Source organism: Desmodus rotundus, chromosome 1 (genome assembly GCF_022682495.2).
Source record: "Desmodus rotundus isolate HL8 chromosome 1, HLdesRot8A.1, whole genome shotgun sequence".
In the NCBI taxonomy this organism is placed as follows: Eukaryota; Metazoa; Chordata; class Mammalia; order Chiroptera; family Phyllostomidae; genus Desmodus; species Desmodus rotundus.
Window position 1 is genome coordinate 193,519,816 of NC_071387.1, and position 22,406 is coordinate 193,542,221.

Consider the following 22,406-nt stretch of genomic DNA (forward strand, 5'->3'; position numbering starts at 1 on the left):
GGAAGCTGCCCCAAGTGATAAGTCTGTGCCATGCAACCGATGGCCAGCAGGGTGCGTTGTAACTGGTGAAAACATTACACACAGATGCTTAATTGAATGTATTAATAAATGAACCCAGACATGTAGATATACCTAATCCTAAATCGTAGGTTTATTTTAGACTACCCTAGACTTCCAGTTACCCATAATGTACTATGTTTAAGTCTAAAAGAAAAATATCTGGAATCTTTCACTTGTGTGACTGTATCCAGTTGACATGTATAGAGAAACCTCAGAATAAAAGCAAAAATTTATCATTACATAAACTTTCTTTGATATTTTGTTTAAAGTAGAGCCAATAAAATTGATCAACTTAATTGCCATTTTTAATGATCAAATGTTTAGGAATAGTTTTATTTCATTTATCTGAATATTTAAAAGTTAAAACGGATGGCTTTTTGTTGTTGTTTAAAAAAGAAGTAACAGTCCTGACCGGTGCGGCTCAGTGGGTCGGGCGTCGTCCCACAGACTGAAAGGCACCTGGTCTCATTCCCAGTCACGGCACGTGTCTGGGTCAGGCCAGGTCCCCAATTGGGGGCCATGGGAGAGGCAACCACACAATGATGTTTCTCTCCCTCTCTTTCTCCTTCCCTTCTTTTCTCTCTAAAAAATAAATTTAAAAAATCTTTTAAAAAGTAATAATAATAAAAGTTAGATGCTTTGTTATAAATTGTTTTGATAGTGATTTTGCCTTTTTTTCATTTTCACTAATAGAAGAACTACATACATATATAAAGTTATATATGATTTAGTATTACATCTCTAGGGCCTAGAACACTCTTTGTTTTATATGATAGATGCTCACAATATCTGATGAAAAGGAATAAATGGATAAATATTAAGTCTATAGTGGTCTGATGAAATCAATAATATGATACTAAGAAACACTTTCCCACTCCCTATATAAAAAAAAAAAACTGGACATAGAATAATCTGTATATTGGGCATTTCTTTAGGAGAGTATCATGCAAGAAAGATTATAAGAAAGTTTGAACAGATCATTATAGGCATACTTTTTAATTTCAAGAAATTAATCACATATCACCTTTGTTAAAAATATTAGGTATCTATTATTTCAGTACACTGAAAAATGTTTTCTATAGAATATAGTTTATACACTATGAAGTAAATCTGCTAATTAATCTCCTTAAAGAGAAATTTTGGAAACATGGTTTGGATGATACTAGAGATAACTACTAAAATTCTTTAAGTTTATAGAAATGGATGACAAATAAAATAAATAATAGTGCACGTTAATGTCAGTTTGAAATTATGACAAAATTTTCAAATAAGAATTTTAGTTACTGACATCTAATGTTAATATCTAATGATGGGAATTTGGAAAACTAACTTTCAATCAAATGGATATTATATTTTGAATTATAATTAGTATGAAAAGCTCATAATGTATACTTTCTTTTACCTTTTTCATTTTTTTCTGACTTTATTTGAATGAATAACCCTACGAGGATATTGAAGGTTTTCTCTTCTTTCAGTTCAGTACACATGATCAAACCTTTCTTTCCCCTTCAACTTTGAGCTTTTGACAGTCAGCAGTCTGCGAACATAAATGGGTTCTTGGAATACAAGGAGTAGACCAAGTTAGGTTTTACTATGGTCTGATGTCACTTTAACTTATAATGTGACTGTACTTTTAACTAGACCACAGGGGGGTTTTTCCTTTCATAATTACTTACTATGCAAACTCATAGGTCTGTGGTCAGAAGGTTGTGTACCTTATCACCCTGGAAGTTGGGGGAAAGAAAATCATTCAAGAAGATTGAAATAATTAATTCCACATTAAGGATATGTCAATACAGCTCTCTGACTCACTCCAGAAACAATGGCGTTCTCACTGATTAGAAGGAACATAAATCCTTGGTATTGTTCACCATATATTCAGCAGGGAATACAAATCCTAGTGTAGGCCCAACAAAGTGGCCCATTTATAAATAAATCCTGTTTGGAGCTTGCGAAAGGAGAGATCATTGAGTGGCTGCTGGCCTCAGGGTCTCTGAATAATTAAATGCCAGTTTGGGTTGTTGTTGTTGTTTTGTTTTTGTTTTTATTGTTTGAAACAATCATTGACAGGAAAAATAGACTTTATTGAAAATAAATAAATATGTAATGCATTTTTTAAAACTGATTACAATGCTCTATCCTAATGGAATATTCAGCCTTATTACTCACATTACTAGGCATTTTCAGTCACGGTGGGAGGTAAGTATATTGTCCATTAAAAAATTATTTCAGTCTGAGATCTGTCTGAACTCTATTGCCTCTAAACTGCAATAGCAAAAGTGTCATACAAAAATAAGAACGTGTTTTACTTTTTCAGAAATTAATTTAGTAAACTGAACAAACATTGCTGGTGTTTGGGGGTATTTAGCATAAGGATGGCCATGTTCTAAATTTGCCCAAATGGAAATGTTTTAAGTGGTCCATACATGACTATCACTTCACGGTGATGAATTGTTCACATACCACAGCACAACAAAACTAAATGGAAAAATAATCTTTACCTAAATCATATTAATTTGGTTTGAGTTCTCAACAGTAATTTAGTGACATTGTGTTCTTTTGTGCACTCCATGTAATTCTGTACCAAGATCTGTAGTCTGTGGCAAAACTTTTCTTCCTTTGGGGGAGAAAAAAAAGCTAGAGGCAAGGTAGTTGTAAAAACTGGTTTATTTTTTAAAAATAAATACAAAAATATAAATATAAAACATTAGCAGATAGAATTTGATGAAATGAAATTGCACGAACGTTTTGTATACCAGGTTGCATATCACACCTACTAACACCACATGTACATTTTTTTTTTAATTGAATGTACAGAACAGGATATACCTTAAAATTTGTCTTTACCTTTTTTAAAAGCTTCATTTGCAAGGGCAGGGCGTGTGTCTAACAGAAGCGGCTTGTCTGCCAGGTTGCTTAAGGGAGCACTATCCTGTTCGTGTTTCTGGAGTTATCTTTTATTTCTAAAATGGACAACACGGCATTTCCATAGCTTTGGCTCTTGGAAGTGATTAAATAAAATGTCGTATATATCCCATGAGACATCCTCCTACAGGAAAGAATTAATGCCATTAAGGAGCAAATTTAAAAGTAAACGGGGAAGCAGTTGTGCTGAGTGGCAGGGCCATTCTCCTGGACGTGGAGTGTTGTGAAGAGGAGATGGGTGGGCGCAGTCGCTCGCTCTGACTTAACCAGAACAGGTGTCCTAGGTTAGGAGTCTTTGTCACTGTCGCCGCCGTACATCTCGGCCAGCTTGTTGAACCGAGGGCCCCACTCCCGGAGGTACTCGTAGTTTTGGTCGCCATCGCTCGTGCCAGAGTCCAGCGAGCTGAGCGACTCAGCCACCGAGTCGGTGCCCTCGTAGGCGTAGGTGGCCAGCGAGTCGTAGGGCGGGGCCGTGGGGTCCAGGTCGTGCTCCTTCAGCCGCTCGTGGATGAAATCGCGGACGTCTGTGTTATCCGCGGCCGTGGGAGTCCTGCGGGGGATAAAGAGTGTCTCCGGAACAATGTCTCGCCGCAGCTTCTTCTCCTCGACGGCGGCGGGGTTCCGCAGGGTGCCGATGTCGAAGGCCTGGGTGTCCTCCTCGCCGCCGCCCTCGTCGTTGTAGCTCACGATGTTGTCTCGGATGTCCTCTTTGGACAGGATCAGCGGCTCCTTTTTGCGCTGTCTTTTCAGCGCTGCGAACAGGACCACTATAACTTGGAGACAGAAAGATGCGTTAGAGATGATGCTGCAACACCGCAGGGATAACGAGTGGAAGCGCTCCAGAGGAGTTTGAGCGGCGGGTGTTCCAGGGCAGGTTAGAAGTTAAGATTAATTTGGTACTTCCATCAGTTTGGCGGGGGATGGGGGGGTGGTCTTAGAGGACTTAGCTAGGATGGGCAGGGTTTAAGAGCAGGGTGTTTAACTTCTTTTAAAGCGAAGTGGGGTATTTCTCAATTCAGTGGCTTGCTTCTCTATTTTTCTAATAACTGTTTAAAGATAGTTTCTGATTGTACAGGCATTATTTATACTTTGCATTAAATAGTGACATAAATATTATTAAAAAATGACACAAACTGAATTCTGCTTCAAATAGAACAGTTAAGAAGGACATAAATATGTCCACATTTTTTACATCCTTATACAACATTTAAAAAGTAGCTTTCTTTCCAAGATATGGAGTATTGGTTTCTGTTAAATAGCTTTACTGAAGCGTTTGCATAGATTTTTTCCTCACATTGTTTAAAGAAAGCCTTAAGTACTAGGAAGAAAAGGCTAATCACTTAGAATTTACTGGTTTAGAAATGTATGAGGTTTTCCATGGAAATATATATCATGCATGATATAAAAACATAATTGTTGGATCACGTGATGGCAAAGAGAGAATTCAAATAAATACACTGAATTAACTACAAAAACCATGAATGAACCTCGGCTGGATGCATTTAAGTGCAGCTCCACAAGCAGAAATGTGTGTCACTGCAAGGCATTTCCCCAATTCCACGACCAGGTATCAGTACTACTAATAATTTAAATTATAATAATGGTAATTGAATAAAAGATAGGAGAAAAGTAATATTAAATTCCACCTGGTTGCATTAGTTTCCCTTCCTCATTTTAGTCATGATGTTTTAAAATGTTGATTTGGAAAAACAGAGGTGAATTCAATTACTAAATATATATATATATATATGAAGAAACATGTGCTTTATTTAGCCTCTTTCAAACAAACATTTAAAGACTATGGGATTTATTATTGTTATAAACTGAATGTGTCCCTTCCAAAGTCCCAGGGTAGAGCCTAAGTCCTCAGTGTGACGAGATTTGCACGTGGGGGTCTTTGGCTCCAAAATCCAAGTTCATTTCACTGTTTCTTAAAACATCGGATGCTTTAACATCAGATGTGGGGGGTTTTTTGTTTGTTTTTTTTTTTTGTACTAGGGTCACAGGAATACTCACATAGTTGTATGATAATACAACTACAGAGTAAATTCACCCTGATTCTTAATTCAAAGGCAGTTAAAAGGCAATTTGCTCTAGATTCTAAAATCCAGTATCACTGTTTTAGGGACAAGTGTACCAGCTAAAAAGGGCTATTTAAATGTTATTTCAGTGAAAAGGTAAGATAGTGAAGCCTCCATCCAGCCATGAAAAAATGTGTAAATAAACTTTAGATTTACTGACAAAAATATATATACATACAGTGCCTTACCCTGGTTCATACACCCAGAAACGGCGTAATGTTAGATCATGTTTTTTGAATATCTCTACATTATTGCAGTTTCATTATTTTATTGTCAGTTTCATTTATTACCTTAAAAAAGGAAGGTAATACGTCTGATCAGATAAAATATTTTAATATGAACAACATTCCATTGTTAACTTACATCTATCTCAAATGTTGGTGTTTATTTAGGGGAAAGTATTTTAACAGCAACATTTCTTATTGATACGGACACTAACGTAAGCAACCTAAGAGACAATCACACTTTCTCTGAAGTCCCCTACCCAGCAGAATAATGATGCAGAGGAGAATGGCGATCAGGGCCCCGGTGCTGAGGCCGGCGGGGAGGAGCAGGGCCTCGGCGCTGCAGGACTGCATGTTGCCCTCGCCGTCGCAGGCGCACACGCGGATGGTCAGCGTGCCCGTGCTGCTCTGGATGGGGTAATCGTTGTCGGATATCACCACGGGCAGCAGGTAGCTACTTATTTCATGTCTGTTGAATCCGTTCTTTCTGGTTAAAATTCTGGCAGTGTTATCTAAAATAAATATTTAAACATGGCACATGGCTTAGGCCAGCAAATTTGTCTCATCCTGATCACCACGGTTTTGACATATAAATAAAGCGATGTTTATGCAAAGTATAGAACTAACATCGATTTTCGTATGAAATGCACACAATGCAGTTAAAACATAAATAAGAGAAATCAGATAGCTTGAGGAATCTAATACTATGATTGCTTATACATTAGATTTTCAACTAATTCACAGATGTTTTCAAAACGGTAGATTTTGGTATGTGAGTCATTTGTCAAGACTACACAGATGATAGGACATTGTTTCCAGAAACAAATATTATGCATACCCAGTAAAAAATTACAGTAAGCAGTTTCATTTGCAAATGTGCTGTGTGTGTCTGCAGGCACCGACACACAGCACATTAATTCAATATTCATGCAGAAAGTTATGATTGGGGAAATTTCCAGTAAAGTTGCAGTTTAGAATCAATAATGTAATCAAGAAACTTCGCAAGTTCCAATATAGGGACAGCAGTGAACAAGTTACTTAATAGTTTGAACTTGGATTTCCACCCATTAAACTGAATATAATGTATAACTTAAAGTACGGGTAAAAGTCAAAGACAACCGATGTGGAGTGTCTGACAGACGTGCAGGAAAAAGCAGGGACCTAATAAAGTGCAGCACCCCACTACCAAGTCTACGCTGACTGTATTTCTTTACCTGACACCTCACCCAGGATCCATGAGTGGGGGCAAGGGGCTTAATAAAAAAGATAGCTTCTAGCCCTATATAACCAATACATATTAAAAAATAAGGTCAATATATACTTGGAGAATCATTTCCTACTACGTTTGCCCAGTGCTTTTAGTCCAGCTTAGTCAATTCCATAGGGCTGTTTAAAATGCCCATATAGGTAAGGGAGCAGGTTAGCCAATGGTTAAATCAAATAGGACAGGAAAAAAAGACAAATTTTTTTTTTGCAGGTACAGTGGTTCAACATAAAACAATCATTTTCTAAATTGTTAGTGAGAAGTTAAATTCTACTACATCAGTTAGCTAAAAAAACTATGAAAGTACATTAGCAAAACAGATATATAAAAGCAGATTTTTAAAATAAAATGAAATACTGATAATTTTACAATTCGGACTTAATCTTTCAAGAAGTATTAGGATTCCAATTGCTCTATTCTTAAACCTATACTAAAATAAAATTTACATACATGTAGGTATTTTTAGAATTTTCTATCTCATACATTAAGTTTTTAAAAGTTTCTAAATCTTAATTTTGCATATAAAAGCTTTAATATATGGAAGAACCAAACAAGGTTTTACTCTCAACTAACTATTCTATTTAAATAATTTGGTAAATATTCAGAAAATCATCATATAATAATGCCTTTGACATAAAGGTAATGGAAATTAAGGGAATCATAAGAATGAAAATCTCCAAATGTGGTATCACAAAAGCAAGAAATTATTGTTTTTTAAAAGAATGATACCATACAATTAAAGATTTTTAGGATCAACCTATAAATAAATACTAGGATATTTTCTCAAGAAGAGAAATATTAAGGTAATGTCCATGTTACTGGAATTTCTTGCAAATCCACCCAATAACAGAAAAGTAGTAATTTATGCAGGATTAAGTCAAATAGTCCATCAGACTTTAGTGGTATTCTGTGTAGTGACATGTTCAGGCTTATATTCATGTGGCTTCAACCCTGGATCTCAGTAACAGAGGGTTATGAACTTTTCTTAATATAGGAAAATGGCACTACTTGTCAAAGATTAAGATTAACCTTGAGTTGTTTTCCCAATAACTGTGAAATGCTCTGTGTTTAAATCATACTATTTAAAGTCTCTATTACTTTCTAAAATTGAGAAGCACTTGTTAGGACCCAGGGCTCAGTTTTACAGGAACAAAAAAAGAAATTAAAATTCAATTAGAAAAAGTTATAATATGTCTAGTCTGAGTTCTATCTTTATGTTGCCAGAGTCAGCACATTTAAATGATGGGTGTTGTGTTTTATGATATTCAGATGTCACTGGGTCTTTTGTATTCTAAATGCCAATTGTATGTTAATTTTTCCAATCGCAGGCACTTTAGGTGTCTGGAGAGATGGAAAACATAGACATTGCAAAAAAGTCAGAGTTAGCACACATGTGCACAACACTTCCCCTGCATCAAGTATCACAAATACTAGTCAGCTCAATGTAAAACTGTGCATTACCTTAACCAGATTCTGATACTCTGAAAGCCACCCAGAGATGCTGGAAAAACCCGGCTCTGCCGGCATAAATGCACTATTATGATGGTCTTGTAAATGTGCCAGTGTAGTTAGATTTATTTGAAGAATAACTGCATCTACAGATGCTCTAAAACAAGTATGCCCTTTAATAAAAATTAGCTGATGTGATTAGTTTAACATAAATTTATGAAGGAAAGAAAAGCCCTAATTATATACTTCTGTTTAGACTAGACTAATTATCACATATATTCGCCAAAGAAAAAGCTGTTAAACTTTTTAAAAATAGTAACTATTTGCATATCCTTTTCTTCTAAAATGTATTTTGACCTTTTTTAGAAATACAAAAAAATATATAATTTTAGTATTTTTGATTACAGAGACAGAAAATCCATGCATTATGCAGGAGAATAGTGTGTCTTGTCTTTACAACTACATTTTCTTTAAAATGGTTTATTTTTTATTGTATTTTTCCATTACCATTTATCCCCCTCAGGCCCTCTTCAACCTCCACCCACCCCCTTCCACCTCCACCCACCCCCTGCAATCTTTAGTGCTTAATCTCATCACAAGCTTCTCCTTCTCACTCCTCTTCTTGTGTCCTGTGCTTCTTGTTGAGGGAATTGATTATTTCCAGCCTTTCTAATGTTTTCAAGATTCAATCTTTTAGTTAGGACCCACACAGAGACTCCTTCACATATTTTATTATTTTAAAATTTAAGAAAGTCCACACTATCAATCAAGAAATTGCCATAGTGTCTCATTAAATATGTGATAAAAGCAAAATCTTGTAATACAGATCATAAATTAATACATTGTGTATATGGCAATTGTTACTTCGGGGGAAATGCCTTGTATATCACCATAAAGCATAATGAACATGTTCTACAGTTTACCTTCGTTGTCCTGTACTGTGAAGTTTGGATTGACAGCAGCTAAACTGAAGAAAAATTTCTGTCCACCTAAGGGGTCATCTTTGTCTACTGCACTTATAGTCTGTATTAGCTGCAAAAAAGAGAAAAATACATATTCATCAAGCTTCCATGGATATAATCTGCTTTATAATATGTAATTTTTTGACATCCAATTTTGTCTAAAAATGTTTAAAGGCAATTGACTTTCTTCCTCATGCATTTATCTTTATTAGAATTATTCAACCCTTTTTATTGTTACTTTGATTTTAACGAAGTCTCTATCCTTAGATTTTATCTCCCTAGCAGTTATATAATTTGTTCATATTTTTGCTGGGCTATTCAAGAGTAACCTTAAATCAACTTGAAGGGTGTTTTAGTGGTCCAGCTACTGTACAATGTCATATAGGATGATGAGTGGATTTTAAGATGCTTGAAGTTAGAAAACTGGTCACTAAGTTTCAATATAAGAAGACTGATAGTTTCTGTTGATGAAAACATTCCTTTTATCCTGGTAAAGAGACACTTTCCGGTTGTTAGGGAAGAAATTAAACACCGTTTTAAAGAAAACATGTACAAGATGTATTGTGTTGGAAGCGGGACTGGAGTGTGGATACTGTGGATGGTACTGTGTATGTACATGGAAGCAGCACTCTTTCCTGGGCAAGACCCGGGGAAATCGGCGAGAAGGAAATACTATTTCCTTCCCACAGAGATTAAATATTGTTGAAATATATTTTATTGATTGAAAGAGTGGAGCATGTGTGAGGGAAAATGGAAAAAAATGAACAGAAAAAGCTCAGGTCCTCCCTTCTCCCCTTTTCCAAGCTCCCCTACCTTCTCCCTGAGAAGGAAAAAATGGAGAGTCAAGTGCCTTAGTTTTGAAACCAGAGAGGAAGGTTAATGCTACATCAATTGTAAGTTGTATCTTTTCCCAGGGGGAAGCGTTCTACCCTTTGGCAAGAAAGGAGTTGAGGGTGGCAATTAGCTTTACTTCTGTCTTTTCATTTTGTCCCCACACCATCTGAATGGAATTCTTTCCCCTGCTGTTGTTCTAAATGCTACTCTTAAAGAGTACTTGGTTCAGAGGAGCATTGGGTGGATGGAACTACTCTACAAACAACTAAAGCACACACAGAAGCCCTAAAAAAGCTCTTACTCCCTTGGAGGAGGGAAGATGGAGTTAACAAATGAATTTCGAGTTGAGTTTTTCTGCTAGGAAGTCAGAACCTAGAATTCCATCACCGGGTACATACCAGTTTGTTCAAGCAATCCTGTTTCCGCCTACGAGGCCAACACGACATTGAACAAACTGCTCTTATTAAAAACAACTGCCATGAGAGACTATCGCATATGCAGCCAAATTAGACAACATTTATTAATCGTGTTTTTCCTATCATGTTTGTCAAAATAGGCTAACTACCTTTTTATTAAATCATCTTTTATTTGATGATATTTTCCTTCAATATGTCAACTTGTGTTTAAAGTTCCAAAAATATAAACTTACTGAGCCAGGTAAAGTTTAAAAAGTGAATTTAAAAAAAGAAAAAGCATAAGGGAAAATAAGCACAATCCCTTATTTTGTATATTTTGAATACATTTGGAAATCAGTATTTATAATGACCCCAATGCTCTGAAAAAGATATCTCTTGAAAATCAGATAAAATAACCATAGAAAAAGCAGTGAATGTGGCAGTTGCCAAGTGGGTATTTTATCTTTTTTTAAGAAGAAGCTTCAACTTGTATCATGCTGAGCCTGGCAAGCAGAGGACTATTTGGAATGGCATTTTCAGTGCCCACACTGTTTTATTAAAAAGTAGGTTGTAAGTAGCTAAGTCACTTAAATATTCCAAATTAAACATTTCTGTAATATTTTCAAATAAAAAAGAATCCTACTGCAACAATTTTACCATTTCAAATAATAGACAGGCTATTGAATTCCTGTTACAATCTGCAGAAGAATCTGAAGTTATTCCACAATGCAATTTACATAAAAATGTAACAATGACATTGATGTTTATAAAGAGCATCACATGATGTCAAAACACCATACAGTTTTATGATGGCTTCTCTTTCTTTAGTAAATCAAATTTGATTTCCAATTATTATTTATAAGATGCAGCTTCCTTCTGTGAAGATAGCACTCAAACTAATTAAGAGCATTTCTTATATACGCTGGAGCTTTTCAAACAACAAAATGAGTCCACTGAGGAAAAGGCTTAAAGAGTTATAAACAAAGCTGATAGAGGAAGAATGTTTTAAAGGATGAAAACTAAGTCATTATGCATTTTATGTGTTGCTGTAATGATGAAATGCAAGTATAGACGTGAGGAGCAAATTCTGCAGCCCCACTTCCGAACCGTGTGCGCATACAGTGAAACACTAACAGACTGCTCTGTTGATCCCACATATTTGTCTGTGTCTTTCCTAACTTTTATTTTCCATCCATCAGTTATCAATCTCTACCTAATGGCACAGCTGACGGTTTTCCTTTTTTTGTTGTTTGTTTATTTGTTTTTCTTTTTGAAATTTAAAAATTACAGTTATTCTTACACTTTAATATTTGTGGCAACATAAACTCTTATATACATTGGAAATTTACAAAACATGTGAAATTTGTTGTACCATTATGTATAACATCTTCAACCTTAAAAACATCAGCATGTGCTTGTTTGCTTTTAGTTATATTACTGGGACTTCATATGAGTGTTTTTATCTTTATTTTCTCATTCCTCTCAAGATTAGGAAAAGAAAATATTTAACCATGCTGTCAAAATCTCCCTGTGCTTTGAAATCTTAGGAGTACTCACCTGTCCTGGTCTGGCATTTTCACATACAAAAGTGTCATAGAACACAGCAAATTGTGGGGCATTGTCATTCACATCCAAAATTCTCACAAAAACAGCCACACGAGTCATCTCTTTGGGATTGTCTAGAAAAGGGAAAGGAAAATTTAGGGAGACACAGTTTGCACCAGATTTACTTTATATAAGCGACTGCGGATATCAAGTGCTCGCACACAAATGAGCATCACGGCAATCCCACTCACATAATGAGCAGATGCAATAAAGACAATTACTAGGAGCCCAATGAAGTAGTCACGAATTCAGTCATTGGGCTCAAGGGTACTGTTATTATTTTGGATAATACTTTTAAAAGCACAATCCAGTGTAATTGAGTTCATATTATATTTGTGCCCTTACTGTTCAAATATGTGTGTGTGTGTGTATCACAAAAACAAATATTTAATAAAGCTTTCTTATACATCATTGCATTACGTAGTCTTTCCTGATTTTATTGGATGAAGAAGCAGTTTTTAGTAAATTAGTAACTTGCCCAAGGTCATTAGCTCCCAAGTAGTAGTTCTTATATTTATATTACCACCTACCCTCTGACTACTTTTATCACTGAAATGCATTCCAGCGGCTACTCTCAACTCTCCTCTTGGAAATTTTAATATATGGCTACTAATTTTATAAATTAGATAGCAATTTACAATGAAATATATTTCATTAATATAATTGTTGCTAGTACTATTTCAATAATCCAGGCAAAATTCTGTATAACAAAATTAGCTCTCCAGTAACCTAAATATAATAACTATGATATTTTGCTACAAATGCTAAAAACAAGAGCATCAAACTTTTCACATAAAAAGATGCATTTGAAAATTGTTTCCACTGGTACATGGAATTTAAAAAAAAAAATGTCTATGTAGCTTAGCCTTGGCTAACAACCTAGTATCAATCATAATTACATCATCTCCACTATGGATTTTTCTGGGCGCTTGTACAGATATCTGAGAGTACTTCCACATTTTAAATTCAAGTTATATTCATCATCCTTTGTGATATCAAAATCTCAGTCTTTGGATAGATTCAACTTCTGTGCGAACTTTGGTGACCTCAGACTGAAGATCAATATAAAAGGAGAAGGGAGATAATTCGCTAAAGCAAAACAGAATGCAAAGAGCACGTGACCTGAGGGACAGAAGCAATCTTATTTAATGGTCTCCATGAACACAAGTGAGGAGTAATAGCATTTACCCTTGTTAAAGTTGTCTAACTTTCTGCCCTGGCTGGTGTGGCTCAGTGGACTGAGTGCCAGCCTGCAAACCAAAGGACCACAGGTTCCATTCCCAGTCAGGGCACATTTCTGGGTTGTGGACCAGGTCCCCAGTTGGGGGTGCACGAGAAGCAACAGCACATTGATGTTTCTCTCCCTGTCTTTCTCCCTCACCCCTACCTCTCTAGAAAATAAATGAATACAATCTTTAAAAAATTATCTAATTTTATCCAAATAATTTTTAGATACCAGGGTAAAAACCTCATGTGCAAAAAGAGAGTATGTCACAGTTCAAAAAGAATTTATTTCTTCTACTTTCTCTCCATGTAATTATGTTACAAAAATAAAGACATCAGGACTTTTTAAAAATATTGTCTAGGAACCAATTATGCAGCAGAGAAATTTTTAAGGTTGAAGTAGTATGAAGGCAAGCAGGCAGAATTCTAAATCCATTTGGAAGTCTATTTACTTTTCCTTCCTCTTTTCAAGAGAAACTTTCTAAAGTCTGTCCTCTTCAGTTCTTCCTCAGTCTTCTTAACCCACATGTATTCAGTTCTCAGGTTCTGATTTCCTACTTGCTAATCTATTGCTGCATATAGTTCACTTCTTAACGTGTCAGGTGGTTAAAGAGCTGAGACCCCGGAGTCAAACAGAGAGCTACTTATATATCCAGGCACACCGCTCATTCACTATAAGTCTTTGCTCAATTTACTCCACCTCCCCAATGCTTCAGTTTACACAACAGGAATCAAAATAAAATTTCTCGGAGTTATTTGAAAGAGTGGATGAGTTAATGGATGAAAACTTCTGATCAAAGTATCAACTTTTTGGGAAGTACCCAATAGGTGTTAACTTTTCTTATTAAGGTTATCTTCATTATCACGCTCATAGCCTTTTCATTTCCTTACATTACTTAAGAGCTTATGTTCTTTCCTCACCCAAAGCATCCGCACGATCAACACCTGTCCACTGACTTTCCTCCTGTCCTTGTCGGTCTGAAGAGGGGCACACGGGGAAAAGCGCAGAGAGGAGAAAATGCTCTTCGCAGTGCTCAGGCCTCTCCTACTTCTAGACCCACTGTTCACCCCAGAGGCACAGTGTTCAACTGCACCCGAACACTCAACTATCTACAGTTACTTGGAGAAGAGTAGGGTGGTATGATTCTCCTTTATTTTCTAGAATGGGCTCTTTAACCTACTTACGTTTAAGCAACATGTTTTCTTTCAATACAAATTCTTGACAATAAAATAACTCTTCTGTGGGTAGCAATTCACTTTCTAACTATGCCACAGAATCAAGAGAGAGAGAAAAGTCTCATATCTAAAAAACTGCAATGTCAGTCCCTTCTCTAACAATAGTATATAGGGATTCTCCAGCCTCCTTACAAATAACCCAAGGTTCTTCAAATGAAAAAGCTAAGCCCACAGGGATAAATATACTTTTGTACGGCATCAACCCTGGAGTCACCTATTCAAAAAATAGTGCCTGCACTGATCTTTTTACTAGCAGGCACTGCAGCCAATGTATAAATAAAACTATAAAGCATTTCAAGAAAGCATCACACTGAAGAGTAGCTGGCACGCATTTACCACCTACCTGAGTCTCTCTCAGAGTCATCAAGGCAAAGTCTGTTGTAGCAAGAAAGTATCAGCAGTAAAGAATCTTAACATTATGTCCAAAGGTGAATTTGTGCCTATGCCTCCACAGGCTTTACCATACCTCCCAGAAGAAGACATTAAACCATTATCTAGGAATTTCAGGCTTTAGAAAGATGCTATCTTTTCTACTTGCTTAGGTCACGAATTTCCACTAATAAGGAACTAGGTATAGATACAGAATCAGTCTTTAAGCATACACTGCTCGACTGTCCTCAGAAGGTACTGCAATGATTATCCTTAAGTTTTCAGATGTGGGGGAGGAACTCGGAGATCTCCACAATGATGTGTCCAACAGTCCCTGACTGTGACCTTAAAGTTAGATTTCTTTTATTCTTCACATGGCATTTAGAATGCCTTTTTAGAGAAGAAAGAGAGCAGTTATTCAGAGTACACTGCACTGAATAATTACTGCAGTAGGACTTGCCTGATGCTGTGACGTACTGCAGTGGAATATGAATTAAACTGTTAGAGGCAGGGCCTGGAAACACGCTGTCAATCTGCCCTGCTTAGGGCTTGCTGTAGACATGTTTCCCGTCGACCCAGTGTTTAAAATCTAGTGAGGACAATTTCCTGTATGCTGTTCCCCTCTCTCCCTCATTCCCTTGAACGCCTGGTGCAGCATAGTGGGCCCCGATGGCTGTCATTTGACAGGTAGACATTCCCAGCGGCACCCCATAGGCTGATTCATTTAAGGGCAAGAAATAGGTTTAGTTTTTAAAAAAGAAGAACATAATTGGCTTCGCTTTTTACAGAACCATAATTACTTCAACTAGCTTTAGAAGTTAAATTTCTCAAAGTATCTGAAATGGAAAATGCAATTTGTAGCTCACTGGCTTGAATAAGGATCTTGAATCAACAGAAGCACAAACCAGCAATCATGGTTCTGGAATAATCAGGTTGGATCCTGTCAGGCACTTTCTACCTGTGGTGATATGGAGGCCTATACAGAAATAAAAGCTTTCTTTAAAAGAAAAACTCAAAAAATCATCTGTTGACTTTTAAAAGTCACTCCCGTTTACATCTCACTATAGAAACACTGGATCACTTGGATTGTCACATTAATCCTTATTTCTAAGCCAGTTTGAAGGAGGAAGCTGAATCTTTTACTTTATCTTGAAGCTTTGATTTTATTGTTGATGGTCTGTTCAGCCTACTTCCATACTTCCGAGACTCTTGGTGGCCTTCCAAATCCTGGAATGGATGCTTCAAACACGGCTTTAATACATGTTTGTGGATTCAGCTCAGTAGTCAGATCTGGTAGCTGTAGGCTTAGTTTTCCACAATGGTTCAGCCCCCAATTAATGGTTTTTTAAGAAGTTAGAGAGTTGCTCTACTCCATGTCCATCATAGTACAGGCATCAGAAGCCATGAACAGGTTTGCATGTATAGACAGGGTCAATGCACAATTAATTGTACAGGACCTTGCACTACTGTTCAATTTCTCTGCTATTGCATGTTAAATATCTTAACCATTTTTAATAAGAAGCCTGATACTTTCAATTTATCTTGGGCTCCCCAAATATGTAACCAGTCCTGTGTACAGAAAAGAACTTTTTCTCTTAGAGACAGATGTGGCTTCAAATCTTGGTTTTGCCCACTATTGGTTGGATGAAATTCTGTAAATGAGGTAGAGAATTAAGTATTTGATCTGGAAACAAAATGACTAATTTCAAATCCCCGTTTTACTACTTCTGGCATTGTGATTTTGGGTGAGTTACTAAAACCTTTAGAACCTTATTTGCTTTTCTGTCCAATAAGGTCAATAAAAATATTACTAAGAGAAAATTAAATTTAAATTCTTAGCCTAATACCTGGCACAGAGTGGTTGTTACAATCATTACAATTACTGTGGTTTCCTTATTTGTAAAATGAAAGTAAAGGTGTCTGCCTGCATGTGTTTTGTTAAAACTAAATGATATACACCCAGCATCCAGCACAGATTCTAATTCTTAGTGTCCAAGAAACAAATCTAATACATATTCTTTTCTTAATAGAGCCTATTTTTAGCTCCCAATTACAGATTTTAATTAGTTGTTATAAAATGTAGATTTATCTAGACTTACAGATATCACTCAGTGTATATAAAAACTATTGAAAAATTTAGGTATTGAAAAGCTGTTTTAAAACTCAGATTAAAATATAAATCATGTGTTCAATAAAAAGAAATTATTTTAATATAAAATAAAAATAAAAATATGTTAAATATACACATAAAATTCATCTTACTAATTTCAGCAGCTATGACAGTCAGATTGTGCCATTGAGAGAGTTCACGGTCAAGTGGCTTTGATATATAAAGGGATCCATTTCCAGAGTGTATATTAAAGATCCTGTCAAGGTCAGTATGGCGATCCAAGGAAAACCTGAGCAGAGAAAGTCAAGAAAAGTGCATGGCAGGGTTACTGATGGTGTGTATGATAAAAGTCATAAAGTGCAAAGATACATGTCTACAGATGTATAACAATTTCAGGAATGTACATTGTAGTATCTAGAATGCGGACAATGTTATCAGTTTATCACACGCACACACAGAGTTCTTCCCGAGGCTTGAGGTGGCAATTTGTTCTGCACTCAAATTCTAGTCTTCTAAATCTTGTTATCATCATTATCTATTTCCATATTCAACTGATTTTGATGTATTTTTTCAACAAAACAGTTGGTATTACATGTGATTACATTATCAACTGACCACCTAGTAACTGTAAATTCTCTTGAGGAACTATAAGATCTAATGCAACAGATCATTCCCAGAAGCAAAATCTTTTTCTTAGTTAGAAAATCATAGACAACATTAGTTTCCTTGGAGGAGAAGGTCAGCAATTCATGATGGTATTTGCCAGCTTCATGGTATGAGAGCTATGCAGCTTCAGTTTCTTAACCAAATGTGTCACTGTAAAATGCACACATTTTAACCAGAGAAATTTTAAAAATAGAAAAGCTTGGGATAGAAGGTTTTTATACATTCGTATCAAATAAAGTCCTAGTATATGTATTAAAAAACATATTCTGCAAATTGATGAAAGGCACTGTGTCAGATATCATTCTAGAGTGAAACACCGGCTTTATCAGCTAGGTTGATGTACTTCAGATAAACGCCGTTACTTGTGGGTGTGTCAGCCAAGGCTGAAAATAGCTATACCCATCACTGGTCACTGCCAGTTCACAAACATAGTGGATTACAAATGTTTCATTGTTCTTCAGTTAGCAAGCATAATCCTCGTTATATTTAATTTTCAATATTAAAAAACAAAGAAGACAAAGTTGGCAAGACCAGGAGTAATACTGAGTTATAATATATCTTTCCCTAAGCCACAGCTATCATTTATTTTAAGAAAAATCATATTAAATATTATTTTTAAATTGGGTTTTGTGAGTAATACAAAATAATTGAAAGGTGCCATAAAAATCTCCTGTAGTATTCCAAAATTGTATATTTACAGAAATCAATAGAAATTTATTTAAATCAGTTATAAATAGAATATACCAGTAACTCATAAATCTTCTTAATAATTCTAGTTCTTTCTATTAACATAATATGAAATCAGTTTTGTATTCAAACTACACATGTTAACATTCAGAAATGAAGTGAAACATTGTATCTCTACATTTGGAATAATTCACAACTTCAATGCCAAGTTAACAAAATGCGTTTACTTCTGAAAGACTCAACATAAATTTTATTTCCTCCTTGGAGTGTTCCATAATTACCTGAAGTATAATCTATTTGCCCCTTCTATCATAAAGCACCTTTTACCATTCATCAGTACCTTTACCATCCATCATTTACCACACTGCAATAGGAGTGCATTTCATCTCACATCTCTTACATGAAATGAAACATGGGAACCCCAAGCATCTTATGTGGAGTCTAGTAGGCACTCAATGAATATTATTTCTCATACTGAATCATCTTCCTTAAAAGACTGAGAACTCCTTGAGAAGCATTCTAGTATCTGATGTGGTGATCCACAAATATTATTTAAATGAAAGAGAAATGACTGAATTATTTGGCCTTTTGGCAAATGATAGGCTTCCTTATTTCTACAGAAATATGACATGAAATTTCAATACATAAATCAATATAATGCATCATTATGTTCACTAAATCAACTTATGCATATATGGAGCTAATTATTTCTTATAGTTTTTTTTAAAGGAATAATGACAAAATTGAGAGAATTATGTGAAATTATCTTAAAGATACAAAGACCCTGGTTCCTGTTCAAATTTGACAAATTATATTTTTAAAATTCCTATTAGCAAATTGTGGGTTAACTTTCTTCCTCCTTTTCAAAATAATTTCCAAAATACATTTTAAGTACATCTCTTTGATTACTGCATCAAGATTTATAGTATATAACAATTTAAAGCATGCCAATACTATCATTCCATGATTACATTGCATTAATAAAGATACTTTATTTCTTTAAAAATATTTTTAAACTCCATGGTCTATCAAGAGTAACATTATGAAATGTTTATTTGAATTTTCTAAATCACCTCAGCATAAATTCAAGTAAACATCAACCTTCACGGTATGGACACTGTCACTAACAATCAGTGAAGTTATTAATTTTATTGCATATGGTATAGATAAATGGATTCTTTTCTGCTGGCCCTTAGACTTTCAACCTAATTAACATTTTATATATATATTCATTCCTCACCCAAGAACAGGCTTATAGATTTTAGAGAGAGAGGAAAGGAGGGAAAGAGAGGGGGAGAGAAACATCGATGTGTGAAAGAAACATGGATTAGTTGCCTCTCATCTGCACCCCATCTGGGACCAAACCCATGACCTAGGAGTGTGCCCCAACCAAACTGAACCGGTAACCTTTAGGTTTATGGGACAATGCTTCAACCAAGTGAGCTACACTGGCCAGAGCTAAATATTATATTTTTGTTTCAAAAATCCATAGCCATTTCTCTGATTCTGTTCCTGTTCTAGTTGTTTGCTTAGTTTTTTTTTTTTTTTCATTACTTTTCCTTTTTTTAGGTTCATTTGTTGATAGTTGTGAGTTTGTTGTCATTTTACTGTGGAGGGTTTTCGGTGGGGTGAGGGAGGGGAGGAATAGGGAGAAAAAGGTACAGGGAAAAAGAAGCATAATTGGTAGGCATAAAATAAATGAGGAGAGATCAAAAGTGGTATAAGAAACAGAGAATTCAAAGAACTTATATGTACAACCCATGGACATGAACTGAAGGGGGAGAATGCTGGAGGGTTGAGGGGTGCAGGGTGGAGGGGGGATAAGGTGGAAAAATTGGGAAAACTGTAACAGCATAATCAATAAAATACACTTTAAAAAAATCCACAGCCATCTTTTGACAAGGTCATCATCAATTTACAAGGGGATGAACATGTATGTCATTGTGTGGAGAAATATCTTCATATTACTGAAGATAGCAATAGCTAACAATGCTATTAGATTTAGAATAAACGTTTAAAAATATTACTTCATTTTTTTAAAAGGTCACTTTAAAACCACAGCCTGTTAAAGTCCATTTTGAGCTATGCCAGGAAAATGTTGGGTAAGTATTTATTGGAGTAAATCAAATGTATATATTGGTTGCTGTAAAGCCTCAAAGGGGAAAAAATCCAAAGAATACAGCAATTTCAATGAAGACAGATGGATCGAGAAGAGGCATTCATGGAAAAGTGATGCTGGCAGACTAGAGCTCTCGTGACTACCAGGTGCACGTTTCGTCTGCCAGTACGTAACCTGTGATGCCATGTGTGAACAGAGGACAACATTTAGGTAAAATTACATACATCAAATAGGAATTTTAATGTATATATACACACACACACACCCACACTCACACACATGTATATAAACTATGTCTTGACTGAAAATATTGCAGTAGATACAGAATATTTAAGTCTAACTAGAGTCACACGGCACATAAAATTAGAGGTTCCCTAGACGGCAGGGAAGAGCGCACTTGGAAACTGCCCAGCCACTTGAACTCCAACTTGACTGGTCCACATGAAACAAGGGGCAAGTGAAATCAGTCTCCTGAGAATTAAGGAAGCAAATGAAATCCAAAACACAAGATAGACAGACAGTTTGAAGTGAGCAGTCATTTTGATGCCGAGTACTACGTAGAGAGGTATCTGTATTTCTTTAAAATGTACAAGTAAATGAAAACTTGGAGTCTGTTACTTTTTGTGTGTGTTTATCACATCTCATATGTTTTCAAGGTGCCATTCAATCTTATCTTTCTCGATAATTGTTCTAATATACTTTGATAAAACCAAAACAACAACAGAAAACACTTCTTTGATGGCAGTATTATGGGGGAGTTTCTAATACCATAATGTAACTGCCCTGAAACATTACAATTATATTTTAATCATTAATACTCCTCTCAATCTCACATATTATTTAAGAACCTGAAAGCACAAATAAAGTAATTTAGTTACATTTTAAATGTACAGATGAAACAGTAAAATAGTGTCCTTTATCTATATCAGGAATCAGAACAACAAATATCTTAAAGAGACAGGGAGATGATTCGGGACACGTTTCAGGCTAAAGGGCATGATTAGAACGGAAGCAAACTATGAAATGTGTGTGCCTTTGGTGGAGAGCAAGACCATTGGTCCTAAAATGACATTGGTCCTATCAAGATTCAAAGTACTATATTTTGCTATCTATACAATATGCACTTTTGTGCCCAAATTTTTGAGGGAAAAATAAAGGTGCACATTATACATAGGTAGTACCTGAAATACCTTGTATTTTTTCTTGTGTTTTGTAATTATTTATTACATAAAATTTCTTGTACCATATGTTCAAAAATAAATTCTAAAATTCCTTTATAATCCAAAAAAACAGGCATCTGAATATAAATAAATTAAATATTAAAATGAATTTTTTTCCTGCAAGTTTGGGCCACAAATGTGGGTGCACATTATACATGGCAAAATATGGCATATAAAACCAAGTGCCTATCAACTAAAATGGCTGTGAGTCAGCCATGACACCTTGGTTCAAGAGGAACATTACCTAAGTCAGAGTAAACACATCTGCCCACGTAGTCAGAGCAGTCACATCTGGCGAGGAGACACTCTTAAGATATCTGCACATGTGAGAAGCTGGCTGAGCAGTTGCCCAGCTGACTTACAGAGAAGACTACGTCACAAACATGCACTCCTGACACCCCGCCCTCCAACAGACACAGCTTTATGTGCAACTTATTGAGACCCTCTCATCCTTCAGAGTATTAAATATATCTGTGGAACTTCATGACATCTATATTTACTTCAATTATTTTTCTTTTCATCTTAAATATAGGCATAATTACCTAATGGGGCTAGAAGTAGAATCTGGGTCCCTTGCCATTACAGTTCCAATAATTGTGCCCACTTCGATATCTTCGTGCACCTCAAACAGATAGGAGGACCTGCTAAAAACAGGAGGTTCGTCCACGTCTTCTATAGAGATTTTCACAATCGTTGTATCTTTAAAGGGCCCTAGGTAGTAAAAACGTGGATCCACGTGGGTATTTTCTGCTTCGACCTTCAGAGTGTAAAGTCTTCGGCTCTCATAGTCAAATGGCTGTATAACAAATGTAATTATAATAAGACATGAAATTCAAGTGAGAACAATTAGGTTATAGGTTCCTTCCAAGTTATAGTACAATTTGTAAAGCCCCACTGAGTTATAAGTTGTCCATTAACCATAAATAAATAAAAGTAATAACATAATATTTGTATGTCAATAGGAATCACTTTATCT

General features: G+C 35.6%; 1 protein-coding gene across 1 annotated transcript in view; it reads right to left on the bottom strand.

Moving 5' to 3' along the window:
- Positions 1 to 2,787: 2,787 nt before the first annotated feature.
- The window catches only part of CDH10 (cadherin 10), a 134,624-nt gene continuing 115,005 nt past the window's right edge, over positions 2,788 to 22,406 (bottom strand). Inside the window, exons 7-12 of the mRNA XM_024578482.3 lie at positions 21,973 to 22,226; positions 16,891 to 17,027; positions 11,752 to 11,873; positions 8,927 to 9,035; positions 5,551 to 5,802; positions 2,788 to 3,758 (exon numbers count right to left, since the gene is read on the bottom strand). Of these exons, the coding sequence (XP_024434250.2) occupies positions 3,271 to 3,758; positions 5,551 to 5,802; positions 8,927 to 9,035; positions 11,752 to 11,873; positions 16,891 to 17,027; positions 21,973 to 22,226 (1,362 nt within the window). The 3' untranslated portion in view covers positions 2,788 to 3,270. The remainder of the gene's footprint in view (positions 3,759 to 5,550; positions 5,803 to 8,926; positions 9,036 to 11,751; positions 11,874 to 16,890; positions 17,028 to 21,972; positions 22,227 to 22,406) is intronic.